The sequence below is a fragment of the Vulpes vulpes genome, chromosome 3 (genome assembly GCF_048418805.1).
Source record: "Vulpes vulpes isolate BD-2025 chromosome 3, VulVul3, whole genome shotgun sequence".
NCBI classification, from domain to species: Eukaryota; Metazoa; Chordata; class Mammalia; order Carnivora; family Canidae; genus Vulpes; species Vulpes vulpes.
Window position 1 is genome coordinate 111538349 of NC_132782.1, and position 21718 is coordinate 111560066.

Sequence of the window (21718 nt, forward strand, 5' to 3'; positions counted from 1 at the left end):
GTCTGCTTCTTTTCTTCAATAACTGTGAGAACCCAGGCCTAAGGGGGTCCTGAAGACCTGGGAGCACCTGCCACGGACCACTGGCCCCTTCTGCCCCAGAACTAGAGCCAAGTTCCAAATCAGGCTCTGCCCTTGCTGCCGACCCTCGTTCCTGGCACAGGGTTGGCCCTGTGTCATACACCCTTAAAAAGTCCCCATCTTCGGCTATCTTCCTCACACTCTGTGCCTCCCCTTCCTGCATTCCTCTTTGCCCTGTGCTGGCAGACCAGCACAGACCAGCACAGACCAGCACAGAGCAGCACGGGGAGGAGATTGCTGTCTCTGCTCAAGCAGGCAGAGGAAATGCATCCTTCCCTCTGCTTCTCTGCTCTTTTAGAGCTCTCAACAGGTGGATGATGCCCACCCCCATTAGGAAGGGTGATCCTCTTTGCTCAGTCTGCGGAATTAAATGCTGATCTCTTCCCGAGGCACCCTCACAGAGGCACCCAGAAATAATGTCTTGCCGGCTCCCTGGTCATCCCTTGGCCCGGTCAAGTCGACACCTAAAACTAACCATCACAGGAGCTAAAAGGTGCCTCCGGCACGATGCCCTCCTTGACTGACATACTCACTGCCCACTCTATATGTATGACATGGTTTGTTTTCAGGCCAGTGTCCCTATCAGGCTGGGAGGTCTTTGTAAGTAAGGATAGAGCTATATCGGCCTCATCCTGGACAGGACGGCTGTTAAATGCACAAACTCTAGAGCACCTGCCTCAGAGCCATTTACCCTACAAATTCACAAACCTGCCCACCGGGCTTGAGGAACCCCTGGGGGCAGTGGGGACCCATACCATCCACACCCAACATCTCAGAGGCACGTTGCCGTACAGGGACAGAGCACATTCCTAAAGTTAATAGTAGCCACAAGCAATCTGGCGATGTCTGCAACCCAGGCACCCTTGGGCTCAGCAATTCACATTGCTTAGGGGGGTGCCTGGGTGGCTCAGTTGGTTAAGCGTCCAACTCTTGATTTTGGCTCAGGTCATGATTTCAGCATCCTGTGCTCCTGGCTCGGTGGGGAGTCTGCTTCTCCCTCTCCTTCTGCCGTCAACCCCTCCCCCGACTTGCACTCTCTCTCAAACAAATTTTTTTTTTTTATCAAACAAATAAATTTCATTTTAAATGAAGAAAAAGAATGAAGTAAAGACAAACACTGGGCAGTCTGGGTGGCTCAGCGGTTTGGTGCCGCCTTCGGCTCAGGGTGTGATCCTGGGGGCCCTGGGATCGAGTCCCACGTCGGGCTCCCTGCATGGAGCCTGCTTCTCCCTCTGCCTGTGTCTGTGCCTCTCTCTCAATCTGTGTCTCTCATGAATAAATAAATAAAATAATTAAAAAAGAAAGACAAACACTGTATGATCTCGCGTATATGAGGAGTCTTTTTTTTAAGATTTTATTTAAAAAAATTTTTTTTAAGATTTTATTTATTCATGAGAGACAGAGAGAGGCAGAGACACAGGCAGAGGGAGAAGCAGGCTCCCCATGGGGAGCCCGACGTGGGACTCGATCCCCGGTCTCCAGGATCACGCCCTGGGCCTAAGGCAGGTACCAAACCGCTGAGTCACCCAGACGTTCCTTATATGGGGAATCTAAAAGAACTGGATTCATAGAAATGGAGTAGACTGGTGGTTGCCAGGGGCTGGAATGTGTATGGGAACGGAGATACAGGTCAAAGGCTACAAACTTTCAGTCATAAGATGAATAATGTCTGGAGATCTACTATATAGCATCGTGATTATAGTTAACAAGACTGTATTGTATACTTGGAAGTCACTAAAGAACAGATCGTGGGGGCACCTGAGTGGCTCAGTAAGTGAAGCATCTGCCTTTGGCTCAGGTCATGGTCTCGGGGTCATGGGATGGAGCCCCACGTCAGGCTCCTGGCCCACAAGGAGTCCGCTTCTCCCTCTGCCTCTCCTTCTGTGCTTGCTCTCTCTCCCTCTGTCAAATAAATATGTATAAAAAATTTAAAAAATAAAAGAACAGATCTTAAATGTTCTCACCACACTCAAAAGAAGATAACTATGTGAGGTGACAGATGTGCTAATTAATCTTATTATGGTGATCATTTCACAATATATATGTGTATTGAATCATTACGTTGTACACCTTAAACTTACACAATGTTACTTGTCAATTATATCTCAATAAAGCTGGAAGAAGAAAAAAATTGAGGCAGCACTATAATCATCCCTGTGTTAATTCTACTAGCAGATCTTTAGGGCCCAATACAGATCTAAGGGTTCAGCAGGGAACAAAAACAAGTCACTGCCCTCAGGGGCTTGCATGTAGGTGGGACAAGATCCTAATAAACAAAACAGATACATAATAGGGGCATGTTGAAGAGTGATGGATACTCCGACACCAAGGAAGGCATTGAAAGGGTATAGGACAGTCCAGGGTTTACGATCGGAGGAAAGGGTTAGGGAGGCCTCACTGGGAAGGGAACATTGCGTAAAGATGTGAAGGAGTAAAGGAATAAGCCACAGAGATAACTGGCGTCCTAGCATTCCAAACAGAGGGAAAAAAAGCCACTGCTAGTGCAAAGGCCCTGGGGCAGGAGTATGCTAGACACGTTCAAGAAATTGCAAGGAGGCCTCTGTGGGTGGAGCAGCATGAACCAGGGGACAGGGAGAGCACAGGAGGACACGAGGACGGGGAGGTGGCAAAGAGCAGGCCCACAGCCTGTCAAATTTGAGCGCCTGACTCTATGCAGATACAGACTGATTGCCTGAGGACATGATGAGAGGAACACAAGGAGCAACACAGGATAGAGCGGATGGCAGCACAGGAGACATGAACAGCTCTGTAAAGATTCTGATGACCCTGGAACAAATGGTTGCTTCTGGGAAGGTCAGCTGCGCTGGAGGTCAAGAGTGGGAAGGAGATACTTAATTTTTACTCTGGTCTCCTTTTGTACTGTGTGAAATATGAGCTCTTGCCCTTCCCCGAAAGTTAGGATCTGCAGCAATCTAGGGTCACCAGTGCATGCCAAGTTAGGATCTGCAGCAATCTAGGGTCACCAGTGCATGCCAGTGGAGCACTTCCTCCGATGACTTTACCTCCAACTCTGAAAGCTTTGTGCCCAAATCACGGTCAGTGCAGATGCTTAGTTATGTACCCAGGTACGGCCACCAGCTGGGTGAGGGCTGAGGCCTCCCTCATCTGACACCTCATGGGATTTTCCAGGCCCAGCAAGTGAGGGTCCTGCCCCTATCCCCCATTTAAACATTATTTATTTCTTTATTCATGAGAGACACAGAGAGAGGAGCAGAGACACAGGCAGAGGGAGAAGCAGGCTCCATGCAGGGAGCCCGCTGATATTGTTTAAAAAGCACATTCAAACACAGTTCAGGGGCGTCTAAGTGGCTCATTCCGTAATTATCTGTCTTCTGCTCAGGTCATGACCCCAGGATGGATCCCTCGATCCCAGGATCCAGCCCCACGTCAGGTTCGCTGCTCCATGGGGAACCTGCTTCCCCCCTCTCCCATTGGCTGCCGCTCCCCCTGCTTGTGCTTTCTCTCCGTTAAATAAATAAAATAAATTAATTAAATAAATAAACAAATCAAATAGATAGATAAATAAGTAAATAATTAAATAAGTAAATAATTAAATAAGTAAGTAAGTAAGTAAATAAATAAATAAATAAATAAATAAATAAATAAATAAATAAATATCTTTCTTAAAAAGGTCACCATGCTGGTCATGAAGATCAAGGCAGCCTCTCTTGGTAGAATTTGAATTTCATGAGAACAAGTGTCTCCTGACCATTTCGGTAACCCCTGCGCCCGGCAGGTGGGAGGACTCAAGAGGCTTTGGAAAATATATATGAACGGTTGTGAACCTGTTACAGCCTCAAACGGCTAACGTCCCCATTCACAGATGTGGAAACTGAGGCTCACTGGTCAGGAGGCGCTAGCCAGGCCTCAGGAACCTGGACACTCCACCCTTCAAGGCCCTCGCAGAGCCGTCTCCCACGAAGACACCCCCCCAAGGCAAGGCAGCACCCCACAGCACCCCAGGGGCACCCAGGTTTCCGCGGGCTCCGCGCGGTGCGGGGCACTCTGGGAAATGTAGTCCGGTCCGCTTTCCGGCTCCGGCGACTTCCGCTTCCGGCAGGCACGAGCTTCGCGCGAGGCTTGGGGGAAATATGCGTGGGGACCGCGGGAGGAGCGGCGGGGGACACGGGGGGCGTTTGCGTGGAGGGACGCTGGGTGCCGAGCTTGCTTAGTCGGCGCCCGCTGTGTGCGGTGGGCGTTGCGGCCGCCGGGGCAGAGGCGGGACTCTAACCTGAGGCCCCTTGCTGGCCTCCCGGGGCGCGCCCCAGGCTGGTGTTCGGCCCCGGAGGACGAGGAGAAAGCGTCCGGTGTGGCCGCCGAGGGGCCGACTTTAGGCTGCCTGGGGTATTATTCGGGGCTTTCGCCTGGGACTTGGGGGGCTCTGGAGTCAAAGACGCAGGTTCCAGCCCCCTATCTGTCGGCGACTTCCGCTTCCGGTCTGCGTGACCCTCCTCGGGTTCAGTACTTCACTCTGGGGGCTTCGGGGGTCACCTGGAGACACCACGCCGGCCATATTGTTACTGAATTAAGAACAGAGCAAACGTACGTTTCCAGGTGCTCAGGCATCGGTGGCCAATGTCATTATGACAGAAAGAAACCCGCGAGGCGCCGGGGTGGCACGGTGGGTCATGGACCCTGGAGTCCCAGGAGGGAGTGGGCATCGCGCGCCCTGCTCAGCCGGGAGTCCACCTCTCCCTTTGCCCCTCACCCTACTGGTGCACGCGCTCTCTGAGTAAAGTCTAGAAAGAAAGAAGGAAGGGAAAAAAGAAAGAGGCAGGACAACCTTGGGGCTCTGCATTGACCTGGAAGGTGGACGGAGGCAGTCTTGGCATCCCTTGAACAGCTTCTGCCTTTAGAAAATGAGAACCCCAAAGGGCACTTCCTGCTTCTGGAAAGCATTCTTCCTTTTTTTAAATTTTAATTTAAATTTTTAAAGATTTTAGGGATCCCTGGGTGGCGCAGCGGTTTGGCGCCTGCCTTTGGCCCAGGGCGCGATCCTGGAGACCCCGGATCGAATCCCACGTCGGGCTCCCGGTGCTTGGAGCCTGCTTCTCCCTCTGCCTGTGTCTCTGCCTCTCTCTCTCTCTGTGTGACTATCATAAATAAAAAAAAAAAAAAATTAAAAAATTAAAAAAAAAATAAATTTTTAAAGATTTTATTTATTCATGAGAGGCACAGAGAGAGGCAGAGACGCAGGCAGAGGGAGAAGCAGGCTCCACGTCCTTTTGTCTGACAGAGTGCATTTGCCCTGGAGGTGGTGGCAAAGATTCCTTGACCAAACTCTACTTCGGCTCCTCTGAACTCTTCTCAAGGAGGGCTTGACTTTTAGACTTCTGTATTCACTTCTGGTTTGCCCAATTTTAGCAAGAATCCAGCTAAGTCAGTTCAGCCAGAACTCCCACCGTCATATCTGATGGGGTTGCTCACCGTCCAGCATCCCCCAGCATCTGATCGGGCTGGCCTGCCCTCAGCAAGAGTCCTACTAGGTTAGTTTAGCCACAGTGCCTCCCGTTTCCTCTTACTAATTTTCCATCCTCCCCCAGCTGGGCTATATAAAGCCCCACTCTTCCTTGTATTTGGAGTGGGGCCTGGTATCTCTCTGTCATCACGCACACCCCCTTGTAGTGTTCCTGGCACCTATCTCTGGTTGGATAAAGCCTGCCATGCCATTGTTTGACAAGTGGCATGAGGAACTTTCTCCTGAACAGTGGCTGAGAAAGAAGTGCATCCCCCAGCTGTACCTTTCTCACTCTCTGTGTATGACTCTGTCTCTCTCTCACACAGGCTGCCTCTCCTCTGCATGGTTGGCTTCAGTCCTCAGTAGGGCTAAATAGATTTTTGAAGGAAGCTGGACATTCTACCTCTCTCTTCCCTTAGCTTTGGCCTCCTGCCCTTTTGGAGAAAGCCATTGAAGAGCACTGAAGCTAAGGAGATTCTGGCTTCCTTTATGGCCCAGGTGAACTACTGGTCTTTTTTTTTTTTTTTTTTCATCTACTTTTTTAGAGAATGAGGGGAGGTGCAATGGGAAAGAATCTCAAGCAGACCCCTTGCTGAGCGTGGAGCCAGGTGTGGGGTTTGATCCCACAATCCATGAGATCATGACTCAAGGCAAAATTGAGAGTCAGATGCTCAACCACCTGAGCCACCCAGACACCTATGAACTAATGGTCTTTTTGTAAATACTCTCCACCGAAAAGAACTGCATCACTCTCTCCCCTCCTCCTACTGCATGTTTCTTCCTAATATTCACCACCTGTGTAATTTTATTTGTTTGTGGGTGCCAGACATAGCCCAGAAACGTGTTGATGTATTTTTTTTTATCTCACGAGATTTACTTACTCATTTTTTTTTTTAAAGATTTTATTTATTCATTCATGAGAGACACAGAGACATAGGCAGAGGGAGAAGCAGGCTTCCCGAGAGGAGCCTTTACAGGACTTGATTCTAGGACCTGGGGATCATGCCCTGATCCAAAGGCAGACACTCAACCGCTGAGCGTCCCTCTCACACAGGATTTAAAACCAACTTGAGTTTACATTCAAAATTAAAGGAGTTTTCATTTGAACATCCAGCTATCAGATGTCTTCAGTCAGACATCTGGTTGGCAGCATGGGGCTCACGTTCCCCTCTACTCTGCATGTCCCTGACCCCAGCTTCCATCAGCAGCTGCTGTTGTGCCAGCACTGCTGTTTCTTGTAGTAGGGAGAAAATCTCCATACTTGTGTCACTTTCCTACATGACAGTACAAAAGATGAGGGACACTTATTTTAAGAAAAATAGGAGAGAACAAGTGTCTTTGTGAATAGCATGAATATTCCAGAATGTTAGGTATGCAAACTGTTGAAAGGCCAGTCTTGCCTCCCTCCCTGGCTCTAGTCTGCAGAGGGTGATGGTCTAAGGACCAAGGAGAATCATGCGTCATTCCAAGGACTGGCAGTGTTTAAGGGTCTGGCTGTGTTCTCTGGACTGAATCGTATCTCCCCAAAGCATAGGTTGAAGCCCTAACCCCAATGTGACTATATTTGGAGAGAGGGTCAGTAGGAGGTAATTAAGGTTAAATGAAGTGATACAAATGGCACCCTGACCTGATAGGATTGCGGCCTTACTCAAAAGAGGAACCTTATTAAGAGGGATCACTCTCTACCTTGTGAGGACACTGTGAGAAGGTAGCAGTCTGCAGGCTGGAAGAGAGCTCCCATGAAGAACTGAATCCACTAATGCCTTGATCGTGGACTTCCAGCCTTCAGAACTATAAGAAATACGGGTGGTCTAAGGCTCCCAGTCTGTGGTGTGCTGTTACAGCAGCCTGAGCAGACAAAGACCCTGTTCCCCAAAAGGAGTGTGTGAATCTTCACCCCATTCTGAGTGATGCCTGGGCAGACGACAAGCAGGAGAGTTTAGCAGCTGTCATCCCTAGGAGTAAGGATTTCCAAGCATGCCTGGTGGTCCTTGAATTCCCTTACATCCCCCATACTCCAGCCTCCTTTATCCTGGAGGCAGCTCTTCTCGGAGGGATGGTCATGCTTTTTTTGCAAGGCTGTTCTTACTTTGCCTTTCATTTAAAGGCCTGCTGGCTGTAGAGATAAGACAAAGTTTCAAATGCTGGGTGGTTGAGGGTGTAAACAATGGCTGTCTCCTGCCTCCCCGTTCATCTCCTCTGTCTCCAATTTAATAATGGAACCAAAACACAGGCCAACTCCAAGGAGAGATTTCCCAGCATTCACAGCAAGCACTCTTTGTCCATTATTCTTTGTGTTAGTGAAAATTGTAACAACACTAATGTTTACTAACTGTTCTTAGGTTTCACCCTAGAGTGAAGTGTTTTAATATACTAGATCATTTAATCCTAGTAAGAATCCTTTGGGACACAGGTACTGTCCATCTCCATTTATGCCGCCATTATGTTTATGAATCAAGTTTGTATAGGGCTGGGCAGCAGAGGTCAGTGTCTGAAGGACAGATTGCTCCCACCCCTTTATTCAGTCATTCAGCAAATATTTATTGAGCAACAACTATGAACCAAGCAGATCTGCCCACTGTGTTTAGAAAGTCAGAGATGGTATTATGGCCCCAAGTGGCCACCTTGAGGCAGGACCAGAGTCATTCTAGAAATCTTTGAGATGTTTGTTCTAAGGCAAGGCTCTGATTACCTGGCTGGTGTTCAGGAGAGTGGTTGGGGCAGCAGGCTCTGCAATGGACCTGCCTGCATTTGCCTTGGCTTTTCCACTTTCCTAGCTGTGTGGCCTTGAGGAGGGCTGTGTACATTTCTGAGCTTCAGTTTACTTAACGAAAACTTGGGTCATAATGATATCTATATGGGAGAGTCATTGTGAAGATGTAAGTAGCACAGAAAAAAAAAAGAAAAAGAAAAATCCCATGGACTTAGGAAGTGCTTAAAAAACATTAGCTTTTATTATCAGCTCATGGAAGTCTTAGAAAAAGCATAGGGGTACCAGGTGGCTCTTGGTTTTTGGCTCAGATCATGATCTCAGGGTCCTGGGATCAAGCCTTAGGCCACAGGCTTGGGCTCTGTGCTCATCAGGCAGTCTGCTTCAGGATTGTCTCTCCCTCCCTCTCTCTCTCTCTCTCTCTCAAAAAAACAAAAACAAATAAACAAAAAAAATTGTAATAAAATACCCATTATATATCAGTTTTGGGGCATGGTAACTCTGATATCTTAGATAATTTAGTCAAATTACCTAAACTATTTGATTTGTATATTGAGCTTTTATTTTTTTCTTTATTTTATTTTTAAAAGATTTTATTTATTTATTCATGAGAATACACAGAGAGGAGAGAGAGAGAGAGGCAGAGACACAGGCAGAGGGAGAAGCAGGCTCCACGTAGGGAGCCGGATGTGGAACTTGATCCCAGGTCTCCAGGATCAGGCCCTGGGCTGAAGGTGGCGCTAAACCGATGAGCCACCCGGGCTGCCCTTTATTTTATTTTTAAGATTTTATTTATTCATGAAAGACACAGAAAGAGAGGCAGAGACACAGGCAGAGGGAGGAGAAGCAGGCTCCATGCAAGGAGCCTGACGTGGGACTTGATCCCAGGAATCCGGGATCATGCCCTGAGCCAAAGGCAGATGCCCAACCGTTGAGCCACCCAGGCGTCCCATATATTGAGCTTGTATTTCTCAGTCATTTGGACATTGAGAAATTGGTACCAAAGTTGACAATTTTTGGAGGGCTTGATTGTACACCTTTTCCCCTATCACAAATAATAAGACCAAATGTGAGCTGAATCAACGCCTTGTATGTGGTGATGGAACTGTGTCACCATCTGAAGCCATCTTCCCCTGTCTTCAGAGAAGGGTACATGTATGCTGCAAGCTTCTGTATGAGGCTGCGAGCTTCTGTATGAGGCTGCCATTTAACTCAAACTGTTTTGTAGACTCCATAAACACCGTGAAAACAAGTTACAGTTATAAGTATAAATATAAATAGTGGTATGCGTGTATAACTATAAATACTTTTCATTCAGACTGTGAACAATGCTTGGGGCCCTGGTGGACCCATGGATCTCATACAGGAACTCTGCAGCATCAGGCATCCAAGCCCCACACACTGAGACCCATGTACTGCATCTCAGGGTGGCTGCAAGTCATGAAGCTAGAGTTGACGCTTAAGGAGCATTTGTTATGCATTGGACATTGTCACAGGTGCTTTACAAACATAATCTCGGGACGCCTGCGTGGCTCAGCATTTGAGCATCTGCCTTCGGCTCAGAGTGTGATCCTGGAGTGTGATCCAGGATCAAGTCCCGCATCGGGCTCCCTGCATGGAGCCTGCTTCTCCCTCTGCCTCTCTGCCTCTCTCTCTCTCTGTGCCTCTCATGAATAAATGAATAAAATCTAAAAACAAACAAACAAAAACCATAATCTCATCTAATCCTGTCCCTCAACTCTGAAGTTGGAACTATGGCAATCCCCATTTTACAGGTGAGAAAGGTAAGTCATACCTAGTTGATAAGTGGCAGAACCAGGATTTGTATTGGTTTGGGTGTATGTGGAGGCCCAAATTTATCCTGATTTACATTTGTTAGGGACTACATGGTTTGTGTATCCCCCAAAATAGAATTATAACCAAAATCCTAGGGGCACCTGAGTGGCTCAGTCAGTTAAACATCCACCTTTGGCTCAGGTCACAATCCCGGGGGCCTTGGATCCAGCCCCACATCAGGCTCCCTGCTCAGTGAGGAGCCTGCTTCTCCCTCCCTCTCTGCCTCTCTTCCTGCTCATGCTCTCTATCTCTCTCTCACTCTCAAATAAATAAAATCTTTTTTTTAAAAAAAAGATTGAAACCCTAAACAGGGATCCCTGTGTGGCGCAGCGGTTTGGCGCCTGCCTTTGGCCCAGGGCGCGATCCTGGAGACCCGGGATCGAATCCCACATCGGGCTCCCAGTGCATGGAGCCTGCTTCTCCCTCTACCTGTGTCTCTGCCTCTCTCTCTCTCTCTCCATGTGACTATCATAAAAAAAAAAAAATGAAACCCTAAACAAACACAAAATCCTGAGCAAAACAGAAATTCATCCTAACTTAAATCTGTTGGTTGTAGTTACTGAAAATTGCCCAGAGAGGAGAGGGCCACAGCTATGTTAGCCAGACCTTGGTCACTACAGACTCGCTAGCTTCTGTAGATATGGTTCTAAGGAGGGATCCCTGGGTGGCGCAGCGGTTTGGCGCCTGCCTTTGGCCCAGGGCGCGATCCTGGAGACCCGGGATCGAATCCCACATCGGGCTCCCGGTGCATGGAGCCTGCTTCTCCCTCTGCCTGTGTCTCTGCCTCTCTCTCTCTCTCTCTCTGTGACTATCATAAAAAAAAAAAAAAAAAAGATATGGTTCTAAGGAAAGATGCCCAGTCCTCACAGCTAACCAGGAGGCAGTCAGAAAGGGGAAGGTGTGGCATGGCTTTGAAAACGCCACTGTCCCCGCCACACACACACCTCTTCCGCTCCCCTAGACACAACCCAGCACATTCTGCAAGGATGATTGTCCCGTTCTACAGAACCTGCTGATATTCCCTCAGATTCCCCACCAGCCTCTTCAACTTTCCTTTTTCCCTCTCTCACTTTATTTGTCCTATCTTCTTGCTCCCCTGCTACATGCTGCCTGTGACTTGTTCCAAGTGCCCCCTTGGAACATTCTCCTCCCAAAGCAAACTGAGTGGCCTCTTGTTTTGGACTTAAGCACCAGTTCTCTGGAGAGATCTACACTTCGGTGTTAGTTCATTCTACCATCCCCGTCTTCCTGTCTAGCAACCCCCTGCTGAAGGAGAAACTGAGGCATAGGTGGTCCTGCCTGTCTTCAGGCTCCACCACAAGGCTATGGAGACCTGGGACACTCCTGAAATCTGCCCTTACAGATGCCTCCCACCCAGGGAGGGGCAGTGTCCAGAAATTAGTCATAGGCAGCCCAGTGTCTTGTTCTGCTCCATGTGTTCACAATGAACACTGATGTTGGACGTAGCGGGGGGAAATGAAACATGAAAGAGAATGGAGAGTAGGATGGGAAGAAAAGCTAGTGGGAAGACAGGGTAGGGTGCTAGGTTTGGGGATGCCAGAGCTGAAGGACTCAGGAATCTCCTGGTGATGATGTTAACATCAGTGATGATGTTAATGGAGCACTCAGGATGTGCTCGGCAGGTAATTAACCCTCACCATGACCCCTTACCTGCTTAGAGGGCCAGGGGCTTAGTGTCCCCCAGGCTGGACAGCAACATCAGGGACCATCTGTCTAGGTCACCGCCTGTTCACAGTGCCTGCTTGGTACAAAGCAGAGCTCAATAAACATTTTTGATTAGATTAACAAATAAAAGAAATAACCAATTGGTACAAAAAAAAAATTGGTACCCAAGATGCCCTAAGCAAGTAACTTTCTGGGTCTTCATTTCCTAGTCTCTACAATTAAGGAGGTGGACTAGATGGATGCCTGGGTTCCAACCTCATCCCAGCTCTTCACTTACTGTCTATGTGTGACCTTGACGGAATATATGCCTCTTTTCTTCATCTATAAAATATCGCTAACAGCACCTACCTCCTATGGTTGTTGTTGTTGTTTTTTAGATTATTTATTTATTTATTCATGATAGACACACAGAGAGAGGCAGAGACAGAAGCAGGCTCCATGCAGGGAGCCCGATGTGGGACTCGATCCCGGGACTCTAGGATCATGCCCTAGGATCATGCCTGGACCGAAGGCAGGTGCCAAACCGCTGAGCCACCCAGGGATCCCCTCCTACGGTTGTTTGAAAATGAACCGTTAATTATCGCAAAGTACTTAAAACAGAGCCTGGTCCATACAAAGTATCATGCAAATAGAAACGTAAATTCACAAGCCCCCTCCCACCGTGTACTTTTCCCAGGCCAGACGGAAAAGAGGTGGGGAGAACCGCCCAGCACCTGCGGAGCCTCGAGACCCCTCCCGTGCTCCCTGCAGGTGCAAGGACTACTTTACCCATAATGCCCCCGCGTGGGCCCGCCCACGCGGTTCAAGGACTACTTTGCCCACAATGCACCGCGAGGGCCCGCCTATCCAGACTCAGTCCCACGCTCGACAGCCAGCTCCGCCAATGGCGCGAGGACTACATTTCCCACAGTGCCCCGGTGGGCCCGCCCACAGCGGGTAGAGCCCGTGGCTCGCGAGGACCCATCTCTGTGGTGCGTTGTGCGGCTCCCGGTTCCGCGCTGTGGGCCGTCTCTCCGCTACGCCCCCGCGCCCGGGGTCCTGCTCTCCGCCTGGCCTGCCGCGCTGCCGGTGAGTGCGGGCGCCCGGCGTGGGGTCCCGGCCCGAGCTTCCATCTCGCGCCGGCCTGGGCCGCCGCTCACCCTCCAGCGGGGCACGGAGCCGGGAGACGCAGCCCGGCCGGAAGTCCCGGCCCTCCCCGGACCCCCGACCCTGGAGTCTGGAGCCTGGACCCTGGAGTTGGAGGGGCTGTCGTGAGCATCCCGGGGATGCCCGGCGGGCCTTGGGGGCTTGCCGATCCAGTCCGCGTCCCCCTGGGCAGAGGGGGCCCTGGGTGCTCCCATCTCCAGAGGGGCCAAGCGTGATCCTGAAAACCGCGTTCTTCGAGCTCGGGCCCCTCGCGTTCCAGGCAATGAGCAAAACCCCCTCCAGATACCCCCGTTTAGCGCCCTCAGCAGCCTGTGTGTGGGGATAGCATTCTCTCTGCTCCTTGAATGAGGAACCGAGGCCCCGGGAATCAGCCGCGGGTGAGCAGCCAGGACGCTTTGATTTAGCTCAGCTCTTTTCCTTTTGTCAATGAGGGTGAGTTGGCTCTGGGGCGAGGACAGGGCCTGTGGGTAGATGCTTATCGGGCGTCACACTGCACTCAGATCATCTTATTGTTTCTCCGCAGAGTCCTGAACACATCATTTCCAGTGTCGCAAGTTTGACCCTTGAGGCACAAGAAAGCAAGGCCTGCCCCGGACAATGGCGGCCACACCCGGTCTCCATCCTCCACCGCCCCTGGAGCAAGACGACATCCTGATCGTGAAGGTGGAGGAGGATTTCTGCTGGGAAGAGGAGCCCTCCCAGGAGTCGGAAGACCCCAGCCCTGAGACCTTCCGCCAGCTCTTCCGGCTCTTTTGTTACCAGGAAGTGGCCGGGCCTCGGGAAGCCCTGAGCCGCCTGTGGGAGCTCTGCTGCCGCTGGCTGCGGCCAGAGCTTCGCACCAAGGAGCAGATCCTGGAGCTGCTGGTGCTGGAGCAGTTCTTGATGGTGCTGCCGGGGGAGATCCAGGCCCGGGTGTGGGAGCAGCAGCCGGAGAGTGGTGAGGAGGCCGTGGTCCTCGTGGAAGGGCTGCAGCGGGAGCCCAGGAAACAGAGGCAGCGGGTGAGGTGGGGGGCAATTTGGCCCGGAGGTGAGGAAATGGGGCCCCAAGACCTCAGGGCCCTGTTCCTGAGGTCTGCATTTGGAGATTCTTTGGGCTCTGGAGCTATGGCCTGCCCCTGTGAATTGAAAAAGACAACTGCAATGTTTCTCAGCCTTGGCTAATGGGTGTAAGCCTGTTGATTGAGCACACACAGCCCCGCTAAGCCCTCTCTGAGCTGTGTGGTTTAAATCGTTAACATCATCCCAGCATAGCTCAGACACAGGTTTCCATGGGGGCCTGTGGGGGAAGGCTGGAGATCTTCCCAGGCAGGGCCCTGGAGGTTGAAGAGATGGCAGAATGAGGAAGAAAAAGGTGCGGGCGGTGGATGCCCTGTTCAGAACCCGCACATGTCCCCAGCCTCTCTAGAGCTGCGCCATCCCATGCTGGTCACTACCAGCCGCATGTGATTTTTGAAGTTAAAACTAAACAAAATGAAGGCAGCCTGGGTGGCTCAGCAGTTTAGCACTGCCTTCAGCCCAGGGCCTGTTCCTGGAGACCCGGGATCATGTCCCACGTCGGGCTCCCTGCATGGAGCCTGCTTCTCCCTCTGCCTGTGTCTCTGACTCTCTCTTCATGTCTCTCATGAATAAATAAATAAAATCTTTAAAAAAAAACAACTAAACAAAACGTCAGATGTAGTTCCTAAGTCACACCGGCTGCATTCCAAGGAGTGGGAAGTCTTATAAATTCCTCTTGTTTAGATTAGATTAGTTTTTGCTGATTAAATATTTAGCAGACATGGACAGGTGATCTTTCTCCCTGTGGTTGTGCCACTGGCTACTCACTGCTTTTCTTTTTGTCCCTCAGGATAGACACATCCCCCCCAGAGTTGATCACCATGTGAGTTGATTGCAGGAAGCAAGCCCTGTTATCATGGTGGCCAGCAAGAATTCGGGATCCCTTCTCAGCCTCTCCAGCCTTGGCGTTCTTGTTTTTGTTTTTTGTTTTTAATATTTATTTATTCATGAGAGACAGAGAGAGGCAGACATACAGGCAGAGGGAAAAGCAGTCTCCATGCAGGGAGCCTGACGTGGGACTCGATCCCAGGACCCCGGGATCCCGCCCTGGGCCGAAGGTAGACGCTAAACCACTGAGCCACCCAGGGATCCCCGGTGTTGGTGTTCTTAGCATGGCTTCACTCTGTCTCTGTGCACCTCGTAACCTCTGGGGACTGTCTCCTCTCAGAGGTGTGGAATGTCGAGCCTAGTGTAGGGGTCCCTCACGCTGGTCTCACAGTTCCCTGGGGATGTCTCTTGTCCCAAGTACTGCTGCAGAGCTCAAGTTCATCCTATTCACCTTCTGTGGAATTGGGATATAGATTGTTTCAAAGCACTGGTAGGTGACTTCAAAAAACACAGCACATAAAAAAAAACACACACACACACAAAACAACAACAACAACAAAACCACAGCACATGTAGTAGCCCAAACTTCCGAAAGGAGACCCGATTCAGGGTGGTGCTGGCCCAGAGTCTGTTGGGAGCACCAAGGAGGGAAGGGTGAATGTGACAATGGCACCAATGCAGTGTGATGGAGAGAGACCATGGAGACTCACTCAGGGACAGAGCAGGTCTCACTTTGTCCCGCTTGGGAGCCTGAGCTCTTCCCAGCTCACATTCCTTCCCCTGCCATGTCTGGAGCGAGGACTCTGACATGTGGAGGGCCGTGGGGGTAGCAGGGGGAGGAAGCCCTGGTGGGGAGTGAGGTACAGCTGGGCGGAGCCAGGGAACAGGAGGATGGCCAGGGGTGCTTGAGACGAGAGTGGTTGGAAACCCTGTGGGTTTTCTCCCAACCTTCCGGGAGCTGGTGGGCAGATTCCTCTCTGCATGCAGGGCGTGGAAGTGCTCCCTGATGATGTACTGCCCCACGGGACAGGAGAACAGTGCTTGAAACACCAAGAGGCGGCCAGGCCAGGGGACCTGTCTCTGGAGGAAGGGTCTGGATGCTCCAGCCAGCAGCCCCCAGCCCAGCGGGGCCACAGACCAAAGAGGGGTGAGTAGCCATCCCTCTAGGTGAAAGAAGCCCTGCACGGGAATGAGTTGGAGGGAGGGGGGTGTCCTAGGAGGCTGGGCCTCTGCATGTGGGAAGGACAGGTTCCTACCCGGAAGCTGAGCGGAGGTGGGGAGTAGTTGCGCCTCTGGGACTTTGCTGCTGTGTGCACAGGTGGGCCGTGCGCCCTTCTCTGGCAACTCTCTGCTCTCCCCAGGCCCAGCGGCCTCCCAGCATCAGGAGATGGCATCAGCATCGGCCACGTCCTTTGTTCCATCCTGGTCCCGGGTGAGTGGGCGTTCCCAGTCTGCAGCGTGTGTGTGTCCCGTGCTGGGTCCAGCTTTCATATAGTGGCTCCCTCTGGAATGGCCCTTTTACCCTGACTTTCTCCTCCAAAAGTCTTCTCTCGAATGCCATCTGGGTATGAGGTGTGTCCCGGAGGATTGGGGAGCTTAAGGGTGAGCTGGGGCAGTTGCTTCAAACCCAACTAGGCACTAGACTCTTGGGACTTTGGGTAAAAATATAGATTCTTCCCCCAGCCCTGGGCTGGAATCAGACTCTCCTCTGCTTGTTTGTTTAAATAACAGCTTTATTGTGGGGCACCTGGGGCGCTCAGTCTTGATTTCAGCTCAGGGCATGATCTCAGGGTCGTGAGATCGAGCCCCACGTTAGGCTGTGTATTCTGCAGGGAGCCTGAGATTCTCTCTCCCCCTCTGCTCCTCCACCTGCTCGTGTTCACTCTCACTCATTCTTTCTAAAACAAACATCTTTAAAAAAATAACAGCTTTATGGAGCTTTAATTCACATACCAGGTGGCTCAGCCATTTAGAGTGCATAACATTTAGCATATTTATAGTTATATAACCGTCGTCATAGTCCTCAAAACATTATCCTCCCCAGGACACCCCATACCCATTGGCAGCCCCCCCAACCCTCTTCCCCAGTCTCTGGCAACCTACTTTCTGTCTCTGTGGATTTGCTTCTTCTAGACATTGTTTGCTTGGGTTTTAATATACTCTTCAGGTCGGTCTGGTGCTAGATTTTGGAACCACTGACCTAGAGGCATCCCGAAGTTTCCAAGACACCCCACTTGGGTCCCAGGGCTGATTTGAGCTGAGGCAGGGCATGCCTGACTCGTGCCCCTGAGGAGCGTGGGCCCTGGTGGCTGAGCGCACAGCAGAACCAGCTGCTCCATACGGTTAATCTGTCCACACTGTCTTCTGGCCCAGCAGTGACAGTGTCCTCCCTCCCAGTAAGCAAGACTGAGCCATTCTGTGAGCAGAGCTTGAGGAGGAGGGATGGAGGATGGCATATGGAAGGAGGGAGTTGGGGGTGGCAGGCAGGACCTGCCATTGTGATACAGGTGGGACGGGTGGCAAGCGCACCAGGCTGGCCCACGTGAAGGGGCAGCAGCGTGGGGCTGAGTGGGTGCCGTTCCAGCAGGCACCAGTGACCTTGGAGGACATGGCAGCGTACCTGTCCCAGGAGGAGTGGCAACGCCCGGACCCGACTCTGCGGGACTGCAGCTGGGACGTGCTGCCGGAGAAGAGGGGTAATATGCGGGAAGCCACTGGCCCCTGCTCATCCGTGGCATGTCTGACGTGGACCAGTCTTGCGGGGGGGTGGGGTGGCTCCTTCCTAAGGTTGGCTGTGGCTGGCTCAACATTTCCCAGCAGCGGGGTGTGGGCCTCAGGGACCCAAGGCCCAGTATCTTCCATGTTTCCCCACAACTGACAAAGCCAGTACCATAGCGCTCAGACTGCAGTGGCCGAGTGGTCACGGGGAGCATCTTGAAATAGGAACTCAGCCTGTGCCCAGGTTGGTTTGGGGGGGGCCAGGGGCACTGCCTGGAGAGTCTGCTCAGCAGCCAGCTGAGTGTAGCCTGCAAAGCCAGGGTTGCTGGTGCCCTGCCGCTGGCCCAGCCGCAGTGGGGAGGGTATGACCGCTCACCTCCTCCCAGGCAGGTGGGAGTGGACCACATGGTTGGCCCAGTTTCACTGTAGCCTCTGTGCTGCCCAGGGCCCCATGGTTAGAGCTGCTCCGGCAAGGCCTTGGCCATCCACAGGCTCTCCTTCCCCCCACCCCCAGTTCCCCCCACCCAGCACTATTCTGCTCCTCTGCTCAGCTCGTCTTCACGCTCCAGATACCCATTCAGCCCCTGAAATGGGTTCTGAAGGAAGTGAGAGGCCTTTTTTTTTTTTTTTTTTTTTTTTAAGATTTTATTAGAGAAAGGGCACGAGCAGGGGGAAGAGGGAGATGCAGACTCTGCTGAGCAGGGAGCCCAGTGTGGGGCTGGATCCCAGGCCCTGAGACCATGACCCGAACCGAAGACAGACACTTAACCCACTGAGCACCCCCAGGTGCCCAAGATGTTTCTCTGTATCAGTTGAGTTTCTTCAGAGAAACAGAACCAATAATTGTGTAAGTTAATTTATTTTAAGGAATTGGCTCACAGGATTGTGGAGGCTGGGAAGCCTAAAAGCTGTAGAACAGGCCCACAGGCTAGAAGAAATTCGAGTAAGAGTTGCTGTTGCAGTCCTGAGTATGCTCTCTGCAGGGCAAGCCAGCTGCCTGGAGACCAGCAGGATTTCTGTGTTGCAGTCTTGTGGCAGAATTCTTCTCTGGGGGTGGCTTCCGGGTGGCTCAGTCAGTTAAGCCTCCAACTGTTGATTTCAACTCAGGTCATGATCTCGGGGTTGGAAGATCAAGCTCTGTATTGGGCTCCGTGCCAGGCATGAAGCCTGGTTAGTATTCTTTGTCTTCCTCTGTCCCTCTCTGGGAAATCTCAGTTCTGCTGTTAAGGCTTTCAACTGATTAGATGAGGCCCACCCACAGCATGGAGAGCAATCTGCTTCATTTACAGTCAGCTGATTGTAGATGTTAAGCAGATCTATGGGTAACCTCCTCAGAGGTCCCTTACCTGGTGGTGGTGCCATTGTTTGGTTGAACGCCAAAACACTGTTGACATTGGAGCTCGTGTGATTCTGTGATGATGCCACCTTGTGAGCCTTAGGATGTTCACCAGCATTCCTGGCCTCTACCCTCTAGATGCCAGTTGCAACACCTCTCCCCACGTGTGATAACTAAAATGTCTTCAGACATTGCCACGTGCCCTCTGACAGCCACCATTGCCCCCAAGTGAGCAACTCTGGCCTAGAGCTTACGAGTCCACACTCCAGAGCCCGCCTGTGACTTACTAGCCAAGTGACTCTGGGTGAGCTCCTTAATGTCCTCGTGCCTCAGTTTCCCCCTCTTGTAATGGGGCAGTCACAGCACCCACCTTGCTGGTGTGAGGGCTTCACGAGCTGCTGGCCATGGTTCACGTTCATCTCCATTCAGGGCTGACTCCCCTGCTGAGTGCTCTGAGGCTTGCTCTCATGTTTTCCAATGGGGTGGCCGCACGGCCTGTGCCTTCTCTCATTAGAAGTGTCCCTCTCCCCATGAAGGCCTCAGGCACTGTGCTTTCTCTGTCTCAGGGCTTGGGCTGCAACCTGAGGATGGAGAGGACTCCAGGAAGCATGTGTCGATGAGCAGGGAGCGGGACCGAGAGCCAGTCAGGGGCATGACCAGGCCCGAGCAGCCTCCGGAGAGAGGAGGACCCCAACGAGTTGAAAAGCCCTACACGTGCCCTGAGTGCGGCAAAGGCTTTAGTAAAACGTCCCACTTAACGAAGCACCAGCGCACACACACCGGGGAGCGGCCTTACAAGTGTCAGGTGTGCGGGAAGGGCTTCAGTGACCGCTCCAACTTCAGCACGCACCAGAGAGTCCACACGGGCGAGAAGCCCTACGCATGCGCCGAGTGCGGGAAGCGCTTTAGCCAGAGCTCCAGCCTGGTCATCCACCGCAGGACGCACACCGGGGAGCGGCCGTACGCGTGCGCCGAGTGTGGGAAGCGCTTCAGCAACAGCTCCCACTTCAGCGCACACCGGAGGACACACGCAGGTGAGAAGCCCTTCGTGTGCTCAGCCTGCGGCAGGGGCTTCCGCCGGGGCACCGACCTCCACAAACACCAGCGGACGCACAGTGGGGAGCACCAGCCGGGCCAGCAGAGCCCCCCCACGGCGCGGCTCCAGGAGGCCCCTGGGCCGAGGTCCAGCCGCCACTCGAGCTGTCCGCTTCCGAGGTCCCTTTCGGAATATCGAGGTCAGAGTTCATGAAGCTGCTGGAGTTACTGTCTTGGAACTAAAACCCTAATCTGAAGGCATTTCTTTTTTTTTTTTTTTTTTTTTTTTTTAAATTTTTTTTTTAAAATTTTTATTTATTTATGATAGTCACAGAGAGAGAGAGAGAGAGGCAGAGACACAGGCGGAGGAAGAAGCAGGCTCCATGCATCGGGAGCCCGACGTGGGATTCGATCCCGGGTCTCCAGGATCGCGCCCTGGGCCAAAGGCAGGCGCCAAACCGCTGCGCCACCCAGGGATCCCATCTGAAGGCATTTCACACCTACCCCACTAGCCCCTGGTGTGGGCCCAGCCTGCAGCTGTGGGACGTTTCAGGTGCCCACGCTGAGGGAAGAATCCGAGCACTGGGTTTGGCAGTGGTGGCTAGACGTGGAGCAGGTGGCCCTGGGTCCCGCAGCCTGGGTGGCTCACCACAGGGATGATTCTCAGTTCAGGAGGCCAGAGTCCGAACTCAAGATGTGGGCCGGGCTGCTTCCCTCTGGAGGCCCTGATAGGAGAGACCATCCCATGCCTCCCTCCTGGCTTCGGGTGTTGCCTGTGTTCCTGGTTTGTGGCCGCCTCACCCCCATCTCTGCCTCTTCTCTGCTCTGGTGTCCTCTTCGCTTATAAGAGCACCGTCGTTCACTTTAGGGCCCCCAGTCCAGAATGACCTCATCTTAATTACATCCGCAAAGAGCTTATTTCCAAATAAGGGCCTATTCTGAGATTATGGGTGGACATGAAGCTGGGGACACTTGTCAGCCCATTTCACAGAAGCCTCCAGGGCTCCGCTTCTGTCGGCAGCTCCACACCCCAGGCTTCCCTGGCCTCCCACCTTCCCCTCCAGCCTGGCCACACTTTCAGTATATAGGCCGCAAGGGCTGTTTCCGTACCCCTGTGGGGGCAGTGGGGTGAGCGGGGTCACCGTGGATCCACGGCTGTTCTGAAGGGTGGATGCCTGGTGTGGGAACGCTTCCCTGATACCACATCTTCCAACCTCCCCCAGCCCGTGAGGCGGCCTGTGGATTCGACTGGCCTTGCCATCTGCCCCGGGCAGGAGGCCAGGCTTGCCTTTGCTCAAGTGGCCAGGACAGAGGCAGCCTTGGCTGCCCCACTTTGTTGCGGACAGGCCTCTGACCTGTTCACATCCACTCTCTCCGGGGAAGCTGAGGGGAGCCGTGTAGAATCCTTGTTCCATTTCATCATTACTGGAGTCTTGGGGCAGCTCCTAAAACCACTCGGTTTTAGTATTCCGTGCAGGGAGTGTGGCAGTTTCCCATGGTGGGCTGGCCTGGGACCTTGTGCTGTGCTCCCTTCTGTTTGTCACCCAATCACTGTAGATATTTTCTACCTTCCTGCATAACCCAGGTTCCAGGGTACGTGATCTGTTCTCGGTTCCCTTAATAAACAAAGTCAGTCCTCCTGCCCTGTGTGTTCTCTGGGGAAGGGGGCCACTCAGTTGAAGCATGGTTCATACCTCCTAGGCCAGCTTCCAGAGCCCTTGAGCATGCCTGGTGTTGCTGACCACTCACCTTCCCTACGCAGCCGGTAGTCTGCAGGTTTGCCTGTTACGTCCAGGTTGGTGCTGGAGGT

At 52.1% G+C, this 21718-nt stretch overlaps 1 protein-coding gene across 5 annotated transcripts; it reads left to right on the forward strand.

Moving 5' to 3' along the window:
• The first annotated feature begins 12718 nt into the window (after positions 1-12718).
• On the forward strand, positions 12719-21548 carry ZNF500 (zinc finger protein 500). Of its 5 annotated transcripts, none has more exons than XM_072751405.1 (7): positions 12719-12857; positions 13459-13934; positions 15807-15966; positions 16181-16251; positions 17404-17515; positions 19440-19907; positions 20237-21548. In XM_072751405.1, exons 2-7 carry the CDS (start codon positions 13533-13535, stop codon positions 20566-20568), a joined length of 1545 nt encoding a protein of 514 aa, XP_072607506.1. In that variant the 5' UTR covers positions 12719-12857; positions 13459-13532; the 3' UTR covers positions 20569-21548. The 5 variants fall into 5 exon arrangements, with proteins under 5 accessions (XP_072607506.1, XP_025858826.1, XP_025858829.1 ...); XM_026003041.2 differs by having other exon boundaries at positions 19440-20166; positions 20398-20529; XM_026003044.2 differs by having other exon boundaries at positions 12721-12857; positions 17407-17515; positions 19440-20166; positions 20398-20529.
• Positions 21549-21718: the final 170 nt, after the last annotated feature.